Raw genomic sequence first — 15,586 nt, forward strand, 5'->3', positions numbered from 1 at the left:
CTCACGCTCACTGAGTCAATCGCTACTTTCAAGAAACGACTAAAAACTCAACTATTTAGTCTCCACTTCACTTCCTAATCTGCAATTGCCTCTCTGAATATCACACTAACTGTACCCAAAAAAAAAAAAAAAATTCCTAATACTACTAATACTTCCCTTCTTAGACTTTACAGACCTGAAACTTGCCTATAGCACTTATTCATTGTTGCTCTTAGTTGTGTAAATTGCTTCCTTGTCCTCATTTGTAAGTCGCTTTGGATAAAAGCATCTGCTAAATGACTAAATGTAAATGTAAATGAATATAAGAACAGCTCTCTACTCTAGCAATCAAACTCTAAAATGTTGTTGATATTAACTTTGCTTTAAATAAACATTGTAATGGATATATTTAAAAGACAGAAAGTGGTGATGTGTATGTTAAAATATCATCGAATCATAATCATGCAAGAGATTTGTAAAACATCTGAAAATGCTGATTCATCCAAATCAAAACATGTGCAGCCTTTTGTGAGTGAATTGTCACTAAATTATTTAGTTGTTTATTTATTATTTTTGTTATGCAGATTATAGCAATTTAGTCTTTTGGAATCATTGTAGAAATGTATTTGCTATTTATTATTACATATTTTTTATATGATATTTATTTGAATGAAACCAAGCACTTTCAACCAACTTCACTCAGCTAAGCTACAACATGCATACATATTATATATTAATGAATCATGCAAATATTTATTTCCTTTTTGTTTTAATCAAGTGTTCTGAAAAGCTCATCAAAACAGCATGCAAAATTTGAGATGAATGTTTAATTTCCAGCTTTCCTAAAACAAAATGAGACTGTGCATGACCTTGACGTTGTTTTTAAGGAACGCTGAAATAAGTGAGCAGAGTTGAGATTCAGGAGAAGGAATGACTCTGCAGAGCAGCAGACTGATTAGCTCCTCTCCAGACTGCTGATACCCCCAGATGCACTCAGCAGACAGTGTTTTGCATTCAGCTCCATCTGTAGAGAGAGATAGAGATGGAGAGAGAAGTTGGAAAAAGTTGCGAGACAAAGAAGAGACGAGGAGGGGGGAAAGTGTGGAGACCGAGGGCAACGAGAGAGATAGAGAGAGAGAAGGGTGAGAGGGTAACAAGAGCGAGGCAGAGCTGGACGGCAAAGACCAAGTAGAAAGTCTGAGCGAGAGAGAAATGGGCAAAGACCGAGATGGAAAAAAGAGAAAGAGAGAGAGAGAGCAGGCTTTGCTGTCGTCTGCAGAATTTCACAGCGGTATCAGATTTCTATCCCTTCTCGCAGCTCTCTCATTCCTTTGTTCATACCTGTCGAGACTTCCACACTTCTGTTAACCTCCGTCACTCACACCGGCCATTTGGGCTTCAGATGTAAACACTGCGTGAATCTAATCAAGACCAAATTATTATGCAAGCAAGTTTCTTGATGGCCATTCAGTCAAATCTCCCTCAGTTTTAGTCGTTAACAGTTTATTTAGGATTATCGATTGATGTCTGCTTTACCAAGATTCTGTTAATAAAACATTCTACATGCCTTATTTTTCACATAAGCTCAAACATAGTTGCTTGTAAGTTGATTGTGCTGGCTTCTGGTGTCATCTGATTTGGTTATTTTGCAATTTGGTGCCTTATGTTGCATGCATATTGGTATTTCTTTCCATGTTGTTTTATTGTATTTGCTTAATTATAAATGCAGTGGTGTGTAGTGCAGACAGCGACACGGTGGCTTTGTGGTTTGCCCTGTCGCCTCACTGCAAGAAGGTCACTGAATCGAGTCCCGGCTGAGTCGGTTGGCATTTCTGTGTAGAGTTTGCATGTTCTACCCATGTTCGCATGGGTTTCCTCCGGGTGCTCTGGTTTCCCCCACAGTCCAAAGACATGTGTTACTGGTGAATTGAATTAGCTAAATTGGCTGTTGTGTATGAGTGTGAGCATGACTGAGTGTGTATGGATGTTTCTCAGTACTCGGTTGCAGCTGGATAGGCATCCGTTGTGTATAGCATATGCAGGATAAGTTAGCAGTTCATTCCACTGTGGCGATTCCTGATGAATAAGGGACCAAGTCGAAGGAAAATGAATGAATGAATGAACGAACGAATGAATGAATGCAGTGCAGACACTAGCATCCCAACATCAAGCGAATCTTTTCAAAGTTCACAAAAAAAGAGAAAATAAAAATCTCAGATGTAAATTTGGTGCATTTCCATCAAGCTCTTCCATTTGAGTGTATGACTGTAATATTGGGAACCTTGTAATCAAAAGTAAAGAAGGCAAGCATTATGAAGAATTCACTGTAAAAAATGCTGAGTTCATTTAATTGTTTTTACAATTTCAAGCAGATTGAACAAAACAAAAAACTGAAGAGATAATTATTCACCTTAAAAAAAATAGCATTTTGAGCTAGGTAAAAAAAATAAACTGGTAATTTTGATTTAAAGCAGACTTTAACATAAACTGCTGCAGAGTAGTTTAGAAGTAAAGAAACAAAAATTATGTTTTACATTTAAAAGGTGCAGTAGGTGGTCTGCCAAAATGCTAACCAGTTGGCATGATGTCCAATGATGTCCTGTTGTCATGATGTCCTGTTGTCCAATGCCACGCCTCGTGAATCATGAACGCGCACACCTTAAAGATGACAGTAGACAACCCAGATCATGTCATTCGCTGGTTAAAAAGCGATGCTGTAAAAGGTCCCTTATGAAATTGAAAATAGTCACATCAATTTTTCGCCCGGAGATTTCAGTGGCTTAACAACACTTCTGTGCATATAGCCCATTCTTAACAACACTATCTACATCAGCATTGTATGACCAAAATAATTTTAAAACATAATGTTACCTGTCTAAAAGAAATACTTTAACCTTGCTGTCATCCTTCTTCTAGCATGCAAAAGTTACTTATTGATTGATTATATAATATAATATTACATTAAATAATATTGATTCAGGATTTTTAAAAGTTTTGATTCAGCATTTGTTTTTACCACTGTGACTCGTGTGCACATGTCAAGAATGTGGTGCATGAGCAAACGGCACATCTGTCTATGTGAAAAGGGGTGCACAGATGTACAAACCTACATTTGCTGAGAGAGTTTGAGCTACTTATCAGATCTGTGGGAATGGTCGTGTCAACAAACTTTAGTTGGATTAACATTTTTATGACTAACCTAGAATATAAAAACACATTTAAAACATTTAGATCATTTACTTTAATCATTACTATTGTAATGTGAAGAGACTTTCAACCAGCACAACAAAAAATGTTTCTGGAGACAAATCACCTACTGCACCTTTAAGGGATTTTTATTTGAAATTTGATATTCCATCACTCATTTTTCATACTATTCTTCAAATTGTTAATCTGTTTCTAATTACTCACTCTTGTGTGGTTCTAAAACCCATGAGACCTCTATTGGTTTTCAGAACACAAATGAAGATGTTTTAGGTTATATCAGTGCTCCCTCATCCTTTATACACAGCAAGGCTCCTGACCCAAGTGGTTCAATCAGAATATTATCAAGCTACGGGAATACTTTTGTGTGCTAAAACAAAAAATTACCAATTTATTAAATAACTTTTTTATTTATTTAATGATTTAATGATGTTTCTCCTTATCAGTCTCTGTGTATAGTGCACGTTCATAAGCACTGTGCTGTTACGTATACCCCTTTAAATACCTATGCCTAACGTCCTCGGTTTGAAACTAAGTGCAGGCACATCTGAGGTATGCTGTAATTCAGAGTTGCAGCCAAGTGTGACACATGAACGAATGCCATATACTGACACCGAGAAGAAGAAACTGTTGAATAAATTCAGGTTGAATAATATTCTGATTGAACCACTGAAGGCATGGGTCTGTTTTGAGGATGTTTTTTTGTACTCTTCTGGTCTTTGAAAGAGTCAGGAACTTTGCTTTCTATGAAGGATGAGGGCATTGGCTTAATACTGAAAAATAGACGCTGTTCTACAGGCAGTTTCTGTGTACACAGTCTGAGAAGGACAAAACAGACAAATTTAGGCAGGCCTTGACAATGCACTCAAAAAATTGTTTTTGCCTTTTTGATAAAATTATTTATTTAAAATGAGCTAAATCAACAGAATTATTGAGGCTTCTTGGGACAAATAGATTGTTTTGTGTTCAATCTACTTAAATCAAAACCTAATCAAGTTTTTTTGGGACAACATGAAGGATTGTGTGGAAACTAGCATTTTTACAGTATGTGCTTAAATGGACAAATATGCACACAAATGTGTTCAAATCTCTTATGTCTTCAATTAAATTTTTTGTTTTTCATCATATTATCATTGCATTCAGTCTAGAAGCAGGGTGTCTGCAGGGTTGTAAAAGGTAGTAAAGGAAATTAATTGATTTATACGTTGAAAGTACGACCTGAGCGATATTGTGTGAGGTTGTGTACAGTCGCGCATGCGCCGAAACAAACTGGGAACCCGGCTGGCTTGCTGCTAACCATATAGGCGAGCTCGCTTTCGTTCATTAATTACATTAAAGCATGGGGAAATACAAGTTTTTGGACCTCTGGCTGGAGGACTTTTTAAATATTTAAAGACTGGCTTAGACCTGTAGTTAGCAACAGCAGCAAGGCTTTTTCCCACATCTGCAAGAAGACGATTAATATAACCTCGCTTGCACACAGTGCCTGTAGTTAAACTCCCAGCAGTTTATTATGACACTTTTATCTATAATTTTTCCTCAAAATTGACAGCAAGAGCAAACATAGAAGCATTGTTGGATTGTCAAGCAGCACCTAATTATGTTCAAAAGAATTTAAAACGACAAATATGAGGAATTTATACCCCATTTTCAAAGTAAATCAAACTCTAATAAGTAGTGCACTGTGTGGGTGAGAGGGTAGTGTTTTAATGTGATCCGGTTATGTTGTGGTTCTGTTACTGCGGGTGTTGGTTGCTATGGTTAACAATTATGACAGTTAAAGTAACTATTTCGATTTCAACCAATTAAATATAAATAAAATATTAATCTAATATTTTGGGAATTTGTGTGCCTTTGGGTGGATTTTTTGACAGCTTTTGGGCTGTAAAAAGTCAGCTACATCTGGCTACACTGGTAGTAGCTTGGCAACAGAGCCTCGACGTCAACAGAATCTATCGTCACAGTTCAGCACAATTGTCTAACCGTGCCGAGAACGTTTTGTAATTGTGCCGCGCCGTTCCAGGCTCAGTGGAGAAACAACAGTAACCGTAGCCGAACTGTTCTCAGAAGAGCGGCTATAGACATTGATTACATTGATTAAAAACTATGGACAAAGGCCCATTGTGACATTGACTAATCCCTTTACTTTACTTAAATATATATGTTATCTGCAATATGTTACTCCATTTGGAAAGATATTTCATTTACGCCACTACAGTTGCAGCTCTCAGTTGTGCTGTGATTAAAATTGTTTTGAAGGTATTAAAAAAGGTAGTAAACGGTATTACATTTAGATGAAGAAGTTCTGTATATACCCTAAACAGTTTCTGTGTTTAATGTTGTTTTCTATGTTAAAAGACAAATAAAATGGGAATCATTTATTCAAATCAGTAATTTTTATAACAATGATTTAAATTCATGTTAAGAACAGGCTGATGATGCTTGATGATCAAATTTAGTTTTTGTACATTAGTCATTTGTTTGTCAACAAATAACGAGGCATCTTTAAAAAAGGGCCTTGGACCACCTCTTGGTTTGACTGTCCCATTTATTGGTAGACTATACTGAACGTATTAAAGAATATCCACTTCTCTCTTCCAAGCAAATTCGGATCAAGGATACATGAATTTCACGTTAAACAATCTTGCCATGTTGTCGCTTGTGTTTAGACGAAAGAAAGTTTCACTTAAACACCAAAAATGACTTGCACTTGCATTCTGGGCCTGCATGAGAGGAAATAACTCTCCATACCAGCAAATGGAAGTAGTTTGTCAATCAAAACAAGCGATCAAACAGTAAACAATAAATCAACTTTTATTGTTTGCTTGCTTTCATCACAGATATACTTTTTGTGTGTTTTATTATTATGTTTAAATAAGTCATTAATTGTTCGTTATTAATTGATTATTTTATTGATGGTATTGATTGAAATAGTTTGGTTCCTAATTTGACAAACTTCTTTATTCATATTTTATTATATTTGTTCTATAGTAACAATCATTTTATTTATTTATTTATTTATTTATTTATTTATTTATTTATTTATTTATTTATTTATTTATTTATTCATTCATTAAATTTAAAGCACCATAATTTAGTCACTGAAAATATTGAGCTATAAAAAATAATGTTACTTTAGAGGTCTAGACGGTGTTTTTATATTTACATTAACCTAATAATTACAGGTGGATCTTGACAGTATTGCCATTTATTTTTGACGTAAACACAGGGGCCACAATCAACCCAATACAATTAAGCTTATAATTGTTTTATATAACCATAAATGCTTTAAACCATGTGATCTGATGTTTGACAGTTTTAATCCCGATAAAAAGTTATAAAAATAACCACACTTCTTAGCAAATATTCAAAATAATAATATTTACATGTAAACAGGAGCAAATAGGTTTGCTTGTCATGTCAGCATGTTATTGCAATTAAGTCCTTTTTCAAACTTTTGTAAATAATAGTGCTATTTAATTAGCATGGTTAATTAGCATTTCCCAGATGGAAAGATTTTAAATGTGTCAGTAACGGCATCATCAACAAAATGTGAACAGAGAGGTGGACTTAATCACAAAAATAATATGAGTGTAGCCGAATGTAAAATAGTTTAATGGAGAAATCAAAGAGTTTAATGCTAAAGAACTTTATTATGACTGGTTGTACTGAGATGTTTCTGAAACATCCTGAACATCAAAGCATTGTTTTTTTTATTGTTATTCTATTGGAACTATTTGGTTTTGATTCAGATAAATGGAATAGTTTTAATTATTTAATTTTAAATGTTTAATATAAAAAAATACAATGTAAAAAAAAAGGTTTTCTTTCCTAGAATTTTTGTCTTGTTTCTAGTCCAGAAATATCTACAAATCCTTAAATCCAGAAGCCTTTTCTAGAAATAAACAAAACATATTTTAAGAAATAATATCTTGTTTTAAGAAATAATGTGCCAAAATTTAGTTTTTCCATAACACAAAGAAAAAATCTGCCTATGGAGTAAGCAAAATAATATTACATCAAAACGAAAACCCAGATTATTTTGTTTGTTTTAATAAAAAACTCTCTTTCTTTTGACTCGTTATTTTGAAAACAAGACTATATTTTTTGCTTGTCTAGAAAATGCATCTCGAGTTAAGAATCTGTAGATATTTGAACTAGAAACAAGACAAACACTCCAAGTAAGAAAAGCTATTTTAGCAGGGTACTGTTCAGTACATGATTAGAGATTGGCGCAAAGTGAAAATGATATGAGTTTTGATTGTCTTGCTTGACAGCATGATTCATACTTCTGCGTTGAGTGATCGGCGTGGCGCCTGCCGTCAGCGTAGCCGTTGTAATTCTGCATGCTGTTTGTGTTGCTCTGTAATAACACTTCCTAAATGCTAGATGGCAGTAGGCTTTTATGTTCATCTGTGTCAAATTTCTTTGCGGGTGTTTTGTTTTTTCTGAACGCTACCTTAATGTACAAGTAGCTAAAACTCGCCTATTCGGTGGCGGGAACTGGCAGACATCTAGCAACTTTAATCATAAGGTAAACACAAAGCAAAAGTTTCATCTGAAGCTCCTTAACGGGACTTGGCGGAGTCAGCGCTTGTAAACACTCACTCCATCGGGCTCGCGGCTATCTGCACTACCCAACCTGACCAATCACTGAGCTACGTGTCGTTGGGACGTGTAGTTACAATTTTCGAGAGGTGCGGGTCAGCCACGGTGAGGTCTATGCGACTGCTGCTCCGGACCATATGCGTATTTAAATAGTCTAAATGAAGTTTAAATGGAAAGAACATTATGCCCCTTATTTTTGTTTTCTGTCTTTTCTGGTTTCCAGTTAGTTGTATCAGTACAAAACACCTTGAAATTGCAAGTTGGTATTTCTTACACACTGTATTGTTGTAATCTGGTGCCTAAAACTCACTGGTTTGTAGTGCAAACAGTATTACCAATAGTTAATAAAGTGTAAGCCTAAAATTTTTATCAAAACAGTTCATTTCCTCTGTAAAAATAATTTGGGTTAAAAAGTGAAAGGATTTTACTTTGGTTTTCTGACTGACTTAGCAAATCATGCAGCTTTTGTAATACATTAGTGTATGTACAGTATTGTTATTGTTGCCATTTACCACCCCAATGTAATGCATAGGCATTGTTATTTCTCTGCAGGCTCTAAACGAAGTGTTTACTTTGATTTTGTACAAGAGCACAAAGCATTCAATCTAGCCAACAAATCCCAACTTTCTGTTCTTTCAGATATTCGGGGATGCTCCGAGCAGCTCTCCATCCTTAGCAACTACTCCCCTCTCTGCACCAACCAGACAGTCCAAGAGGCTAAGCCGACAGACTCGCCCGCTGGCTGTGTACAACCCACAGGTGCTGGATATACAAACAGGTACGAGACATTAATCGGCTTTAAGCACAGTGAGCTCTAAGAAATACCACATGGAGATGTAGTTGTTCAATATGTTTGCTGTTAAATGCATAATTGCATAATTTAAGGATTATATTTATGGAAGGCAAAAAGAAAGCTAAACCAACCCTCAATAGACTGTTATGGATGTTGCAAGAAAATCACAGAAAATACAGCATTCAGTCTGGGCCAGAAGATAAGTTTATGTATAATATATAACTTTTTATTTATTATTAAAGAGACTTTGAGGCAGTTTGTAAAGGTAAATATTTAGTTGGATCAACATGGTAGAAAAAGCACATGCTTGCATGGGTTTTTTCTAATGAAACACAGTTTTAACACAGCATTTTAAAATAAATACTGTGCACATTATTTTTTCATTATATTTCTGCATATTTTTTTAAATGTTACCTGTGTTAAGAACAGAACAAGAGAAATAGAAAATATAACAGAACAGTACAAAAATTGTATATATAGTTATTAAAACACAAATTTTAAGAGGATTAATATACATTTAGTAATAAATTATGTTGAGAGAAAAACATGTTTAATAACAAATGCTTTAAATGTTTGCTAGTTATCCTAAGAAAACAACATAAATATAAAAAATACATACATACATGAAGCCCCCTCGTTTCAGCAGGGTGTTTTCACACCTCTACTTTGGAAAAAGCCAGAAAAGTGGGCGTGTCCAGCTCTGTTTAGGGGGGAGTGTCGGAGGAGCAAAAGAGGTGTGGGAGTTTCGATTTGACCACGCTCTGAGGTTCAGAGTAAAAACACACACACACACACACGCACACACACACACACACAGGGGAGAAAGTGACTGTGTTTACATGGACATCTGTAATCAAATTATTTACCAAATTATTAAATGTTGGACTTTGTTACGTCCTTTTAGATGTTAATATTAAAATAGGAGTAGATGACATAACATACAATAGTTTAATGTGTGTGACAAGTGGATGGAGAAATAAATAAACTGAAAACCAAATATCACTGCAATTATTTATTGCCCATACATCCAATGAAACCAGTAAAAATATATTATACATTGAAAGAAAAATATTTACAATGATTAAATGATGAATTACCTGGGGGGAGAGGAAGTAGTTGAATGTGCTTAAAGAAATAAATATAACAAAACTCAGTAACTGTTTTCACCAAACTAAACTAAATATGAAAAGAAAAGCATGAAAAGAAACATCTTCAACGTACTAAACATCTTAACTAAACTGTTCTAACTAAAAACAAAACATACAGAAAACAGCACATTCTCCTGAACCTAATGAACTAATACAAAATATGCATCTGAGTGTTGTATATGTATATCGCGCGACTTACTCCTACACCTCTCCGAGGTATCACTCAAACATGTCAGTTAACTGGACAAGTTCACAAGCAAACACATTGCATTATCAAATCTCAAACTTTAGTCAAAAGCATTAAACATGCAAAACACATTCTCTCAGACTAGCCCTCGCAAGAGAGACTGTCCTCATAGAGACCCAAAGAAAGAATAAGAGCGAGAAGGAAAGAGAGAGAGAGAGAGAGATTGCCATTGCAGTTTGGGCTCGGCTTTTAAACGCTACGCCAACCAGCGATTGGTGGTGCAAACCTAGCGTCAGCAGCCAAAATGCGGATCCTCCAATGCCGTTCGTACCTGTAACACATGCATGAAACGACACACCCACATCTACATACAAACAAACGCACACACTTATCAAAAATACGTTCTGCAAGCGAACGTTACAGACTTTAACTGCAGTTTGGCACTTTCATTCAGGGAATTCATTCGTGCCCCTCGTGACAAACGAGATATTTGATTAGAGGAACTGCTCTAAGCGTGTATTTTTCATGCAATGTTTGATACCGCACGGCGAATGAGAGAAAAAATTAAACTCTGCATTTCTCTGTAACTTAGATGCACTCGGCAGGTAAGCCGCGTGTGTTATTCCGGTTACAAAATGCGGTGAAAATCCTAAAAGACTGTAATTGTTTGGTTGTGGTGCTAACATGTTTACACTCGGTGCAATAGTTAGTTCAATACGAACAAACTGAATAAACAAAGAGCACTGGTCGCTCACTTACCAAATCTGTAGAAAGGACAATCCACAGCAACTAGAACTGCGTCTTTATTAAGAGGAGACGAGCAGCAAATCCGGATCTCCATTTGCAGAAGAGAAAAGCTCTCAGGTAAACAATGTTCCTAGACACGTAAGTTATTGTTGTCGCTCGTTGTGTCTCGTACACTGTAATCCACACGAGAGTCCAGCTGCGCTCTCACAGAGAGAAAATGAAAACAAAACTTGACTTCGGCAAATTATGAAAGCAACACTTCACGCTTGTTTTGCCAACACAATGTGGTGTCTCTGCCGTCTACACTGTAACATTTATGAATATTAATGAAATTGCACAATAGAACTTGCGGATTGCTTTGAACCAAGCCTTACTAATGCATTAATGCAGCACACTCTGAGACGTAATATGGTACATCCAGTACAGACGTCCAGTCAACAAGCTGGAACACACGCTAAGATCTCATGGCCGTGACGCAGATTCAAAAATTTGTTTCTAACCGGAAGTGCAAATTTGCTCGAAATAATGCAAAAACTACCAAGTTTCACTTTTTAGAGAGATATATGTGTCCTAATAGTGTTTTTAGCAGTGTGGGACATATATACGACTGTCAACAGCTCAAAAAATGTGTTCTGGTGTTTCGTGACCCTTTAACATTAGCCTGATAACACTGAAAGCTTACATTTATATCTAAAGACATCCAAAGCCACTTGAACACATGATTGTGCATTAGACAATAACACTACAATACATTACTCGGCATTCACCAGAGATAAAGCTTTATAGTACTTATATTTTTTAGCTTTATAGTTAATTAATTACAATAACAAACTTTAAAAAGGCAACACAGTGGTAGCTCTGTCACCTCACAGCAAGAAGGTCACTGGTTCAAGCCCTAGCTGGATCAGTTGGCATTTCTGTGTGGAGTTTGCATGTTCTTCCCTTGTTCGAGTGGGTTTCCCCAGCAGTCCAAAGACATGAGGTGCAGGTGAATTGAATAAGCTAAATTGGCTGTAGTGTATGTGTGGGTGTGAATGCAAGAGTGTATGTGTGTTTCCCAGTACTAGGTTGCAGCTGGAAGGGCGTCTGCTGCGTTAAACACATTGGATAAGTTAGCGGTTCATTCCTCTGTGGCGACCCCTGATTAATAACGCGACTAAGCCCAAAAGAGAATGAATGAATGAATGAATGAATGAATGAACTTTAAAAAAAGAAGGTAGGTTGATGTTTTGCTGCAATTCTCTGTCTGAACTGCATACAAAGATGTAATCCAATCGTAATGTTCAGACTGATGGTTTTGATTGGACTGACATTTTCACAGAATATTCAAATATATGTAAAAAGATTGTAAAAAGACTTTCAACCAGCATAATAAAAGTTGCATCACTAATTTCTCCTGAATTTCTCTAATTGATTCTGAGCCTTGTTTTTAACAGCCGTTAAAAACTCAAATACTCATGAGGAAGGTTGTTTGTATGTTTAGCGTGTAAGTTGGCTTTTTACCTCACAAAATTAACGTAAACAGCTCACTATGCAAACTGCTTGATTTTGCTGTATTTGGCCTAACCGTTCTTGGGTGGCTTTTCAATGTGTTAAATGACTCTTATTCATCAAAAAGTAAGCTGAGCAAAGTTCTTACGGTAAAAAGATTTTATTGAAGACAATGAATAGTACAGATCCTTAACATCAATGTTAACACGTCGTTTTCAAGTAACTTAACCCAAAGTATTGTCTGTGAGACTATTTATAACAAAGGATATGACTATCCCAGAGATCACCAAACTGGTTTGGTTGGGTCACAATTCTTGACTTCCTGTAGGGCATTTGGTTCACACCTTTTCAGATGCAGATGTATACAATCTATCAAAACACTCTTGTAATTTGCAATTATACCACTTTAAAATTGTGTCAATTTTACAAATATTGTTAAAAGTATGAAAAAATACAGTTCTTATTTCTCTAAACATAGAAGGCGGTCTTGTATTGTCACCAATGAAAACAGGTGGTCATATTTGATACTGCGGCCAAAAGAAAATCTTACTTAAAGCAATTTTTTGGAGATAAAAGCTTCAAATTTGGAATACAATTTATTCAATCTTGCACACTGTGACAAGCAGAGTGCACACACATCTAAAGTCATTAACGAGAGAGTTAAAATACGGTGTTTAGTGATTATTTATATTAACCCTCATTTGTGTAATAAACGAGTTGAGGATCAAAAGAAGCGTGAAAGCGAGACCAATAAAGTGACCACGGGAAATATTCCTGCTGACGCCTGTTTCGATCGGTTTTAATCAGATAACAAAAAGAGAAAACTCCTGGCTGGTCTAGACTGAAGGACTTTTGTAGCTTAAGTGTTTTTCGTACAGTGAAGATGTTTAAAGCACAGTTTGTTTCATATTTTTTATTCTATTGTATTTTTTTCTCTTTCCTTTGCAGGGAGGAAAATAACTGTATACGGTTGAAGTCAGAATTGTTAGCTCTCCTGAATATTAGGAACACTTTCCCCCCCAATTTCTGTTTAATGGAAAGAAGATTTTTTTTCAATACATTTCTAAACATAATAGTTTTAATAACTCATTTTTAATAACTAATTTCTTTTATCTTTGCTATTATGAGAGCACATAATATTTGACTAGATATTTTTCAAAATACAAGCATTCAGATTCAAAGTGCGATTCAAAGGCTTAAATAATGTAATTAGGCAAGTCATTGTATAACCGTAGTGTCTTCTGCAGACCCTAATATATATATATATATATATATATATATATATATATATATATATATATATATATATATATATATATATATATATATATATATATATATATATATATATATTGCCTAAGGGGCTAATAATATTGACCTTAAAGTTGGTTTCAAAATATTAACCGGTTATAAACCTGCTTTTTTTTCTAGCCGAAATAAAACAAATAAGACTTTTTCAAGAAGAAAAATTTTATAGGAAATACTGTTAAAATTCCTTGCTCTGTTAAGCATCATTTGGGAAATATTTATTTTTTTAACAATTCTCAGTACTGCTAATGATTTTGACTTCAACAGTAATAGTTTTGAATAATCGCGATTACAGTTGACCAAAATAATCGTGATTATGATTTTTCCCAAAATCAAGCAGCCCTAGGTGACCATTCCCAACTTTATTAAAGATACTTTTAGGTTCAAGTGGTAGATGTAAGGAATTAGATACAAGCACAGTATGGTTGTTTGTAAAGCATCTGCTGCCAACTGCTGTTAAAAACAAAACTCCAAATTGATTTAAGAGGGAATAGAGATGAGGTTTTTCACAACATCTCTAGTTTTCGTAATAGATTTGCAACCAAATTGCAAATAATTTTATGGAAACAAGGCTTTGTACTTCAGTGTCTGTGTAATACATGATCACTTGCTGGAGTGGGGGATCAGTGCAAACGGCTCTACATCAATCTATTTAAAAAACCAATACTGTCAGTATGCATGCATGTTTGTTTAAGTGTATTTTGAAATATCAAGCAATGCAGTGATATATTGTGGCAAGATGCTCAGATGCAATTACAGATTCACAGAATTTCCAAAAGTCTTCATTCTTGAGGATTGAAAACTAAATTGTAGTGAAATTTGTGTTTTTAAAACGAAAACCCACCAGCGCAATCATAACCTCAGCATGGGTTCATGACTATAAAAGAGTACTGCCCATTGAGCAATGACACGTGACGCTCTTCTGAAACATGCTGATTACCCATTGTCACTCTGGCCTACAGGATGTGGTTTGCTGGTCCATATTTAGGTGGATAACTGATGCCTTATTTGCCCTGGACTGCTTAAAAAGTATCTTTTTGGGTTTGATATACCACCCAACAGGAATTATTTCAGACTGGGATCAATGCAGGATTAGGCTTGGGTTTAAGCAAAGGATTGTTTTATTTTTAGTACAGAGCAAGGCAGATCTATCTCCAGTTTCGGTTAAAGAATTATGGGGGTTTTAACTTCTTCATTTGTACAGCTGTGCAGGTGTACTTGAACTGCTACTGGCTCTTTTCACAAAGTGAATTAGCACATTGCCTCAAGGCTTTCCAAAAACGTGTTCAGTTTCAAACACACTGCAGTTTTTCAGGGGCGAATTGACCACACTTTTTAACACAGGATAGTAAACACTGGTTATTTGTTTAGTAGAAGTCTCTATGTGTTTTGGGGTGTTTCTGTAGAAAAGGGATGTGGCCACTGGCAAAATAAACACATTAGGGTGAAAAACTGTGCATCTGTGTATAATGCTGAATTCATGGAAAAGCCAAACAGCATCTTCATTATGAAGCTCAGCTTCAGCATTTTAGGATGGTTCTGTCATAATTTGCACTTGTTTGAAGCTTCTACGAGTTTCTTAGTTTGAGCACAAATAAGATATTTAGAAAAATGAAAATGAAAAGTACTAAAATTTCTACTTGTATTCGTTTACTATACTGTGCTTCTGTGCTTACATTATAAGAAAAAAATATAGTTTAAAGACTTTTTTATTGAAAAAAAGAACAGTAAATTATTGGGATACAAGTGAAATCAATTATTGGAATACCAAAAAGAACTGGGACATTTGAAATTCTCTGAGTTTTTTGTTTATTTTATTTATGTATTTATTATTTTTTTGATGATGATGGATTTATACTTTCGGCTGGCTCCGCATCGCGCACCTCTGCTGAGTGTGCGTGCACTTTGTGAAATGGACAAGGCTTTTATACTTGCCGCGTTCACTGCTGTGATATTCTTTAAAACGACAGGGGGCAATCAAAATAAACTGACTGTAAAGTCAGATGGATAAACAGAGAAGTAGGAAGTTTCCGGAACTACGTCATATCATTAATATCATTCAATATTATTAAACTAATTATTTTTATTATTCTATAAATTATTTTAATGATTATTAGGTTT

The 15,586-nt window shown here is 35.2% G+C and overlaps 1 protein-coding gene across 1 annotated transcript in view; it reads left to right on the forward strand.

The window, feature by feature from the left end:
• The window catches only part of arhgap10 (Rho GTPase activating protein 10), a 130,820-nt gene that overhangs the window by 86,814 nt on the left and 28,420 nt on the right, over positions 1 to 15,586 (forward strand). The window contains 1 exon segment of the mRNA NM_001045250.1: positions 8,431 to 8,569. Within this exon segment, the coding sequence (NP_001038715.1) occupies positions 8,431 to 8,569 (139 nt within the window).

The sequence above is a fragment of the Danio rerio genome, chromosome 1 (assembly GCF_049306965.1).
Source record: "Danio rerio strain Tuebingen ecotype United States chromosome 1, GRCz12tu, whole genome shotgun sequence".
In the NCBI taxonomy this organism is placed as follows: domain Eukaryota; kingdom Metazoa; phylum Chordata; class Actinopteri; order Cypriniformes; family Danionidae; genus Danio; species Danio rerio.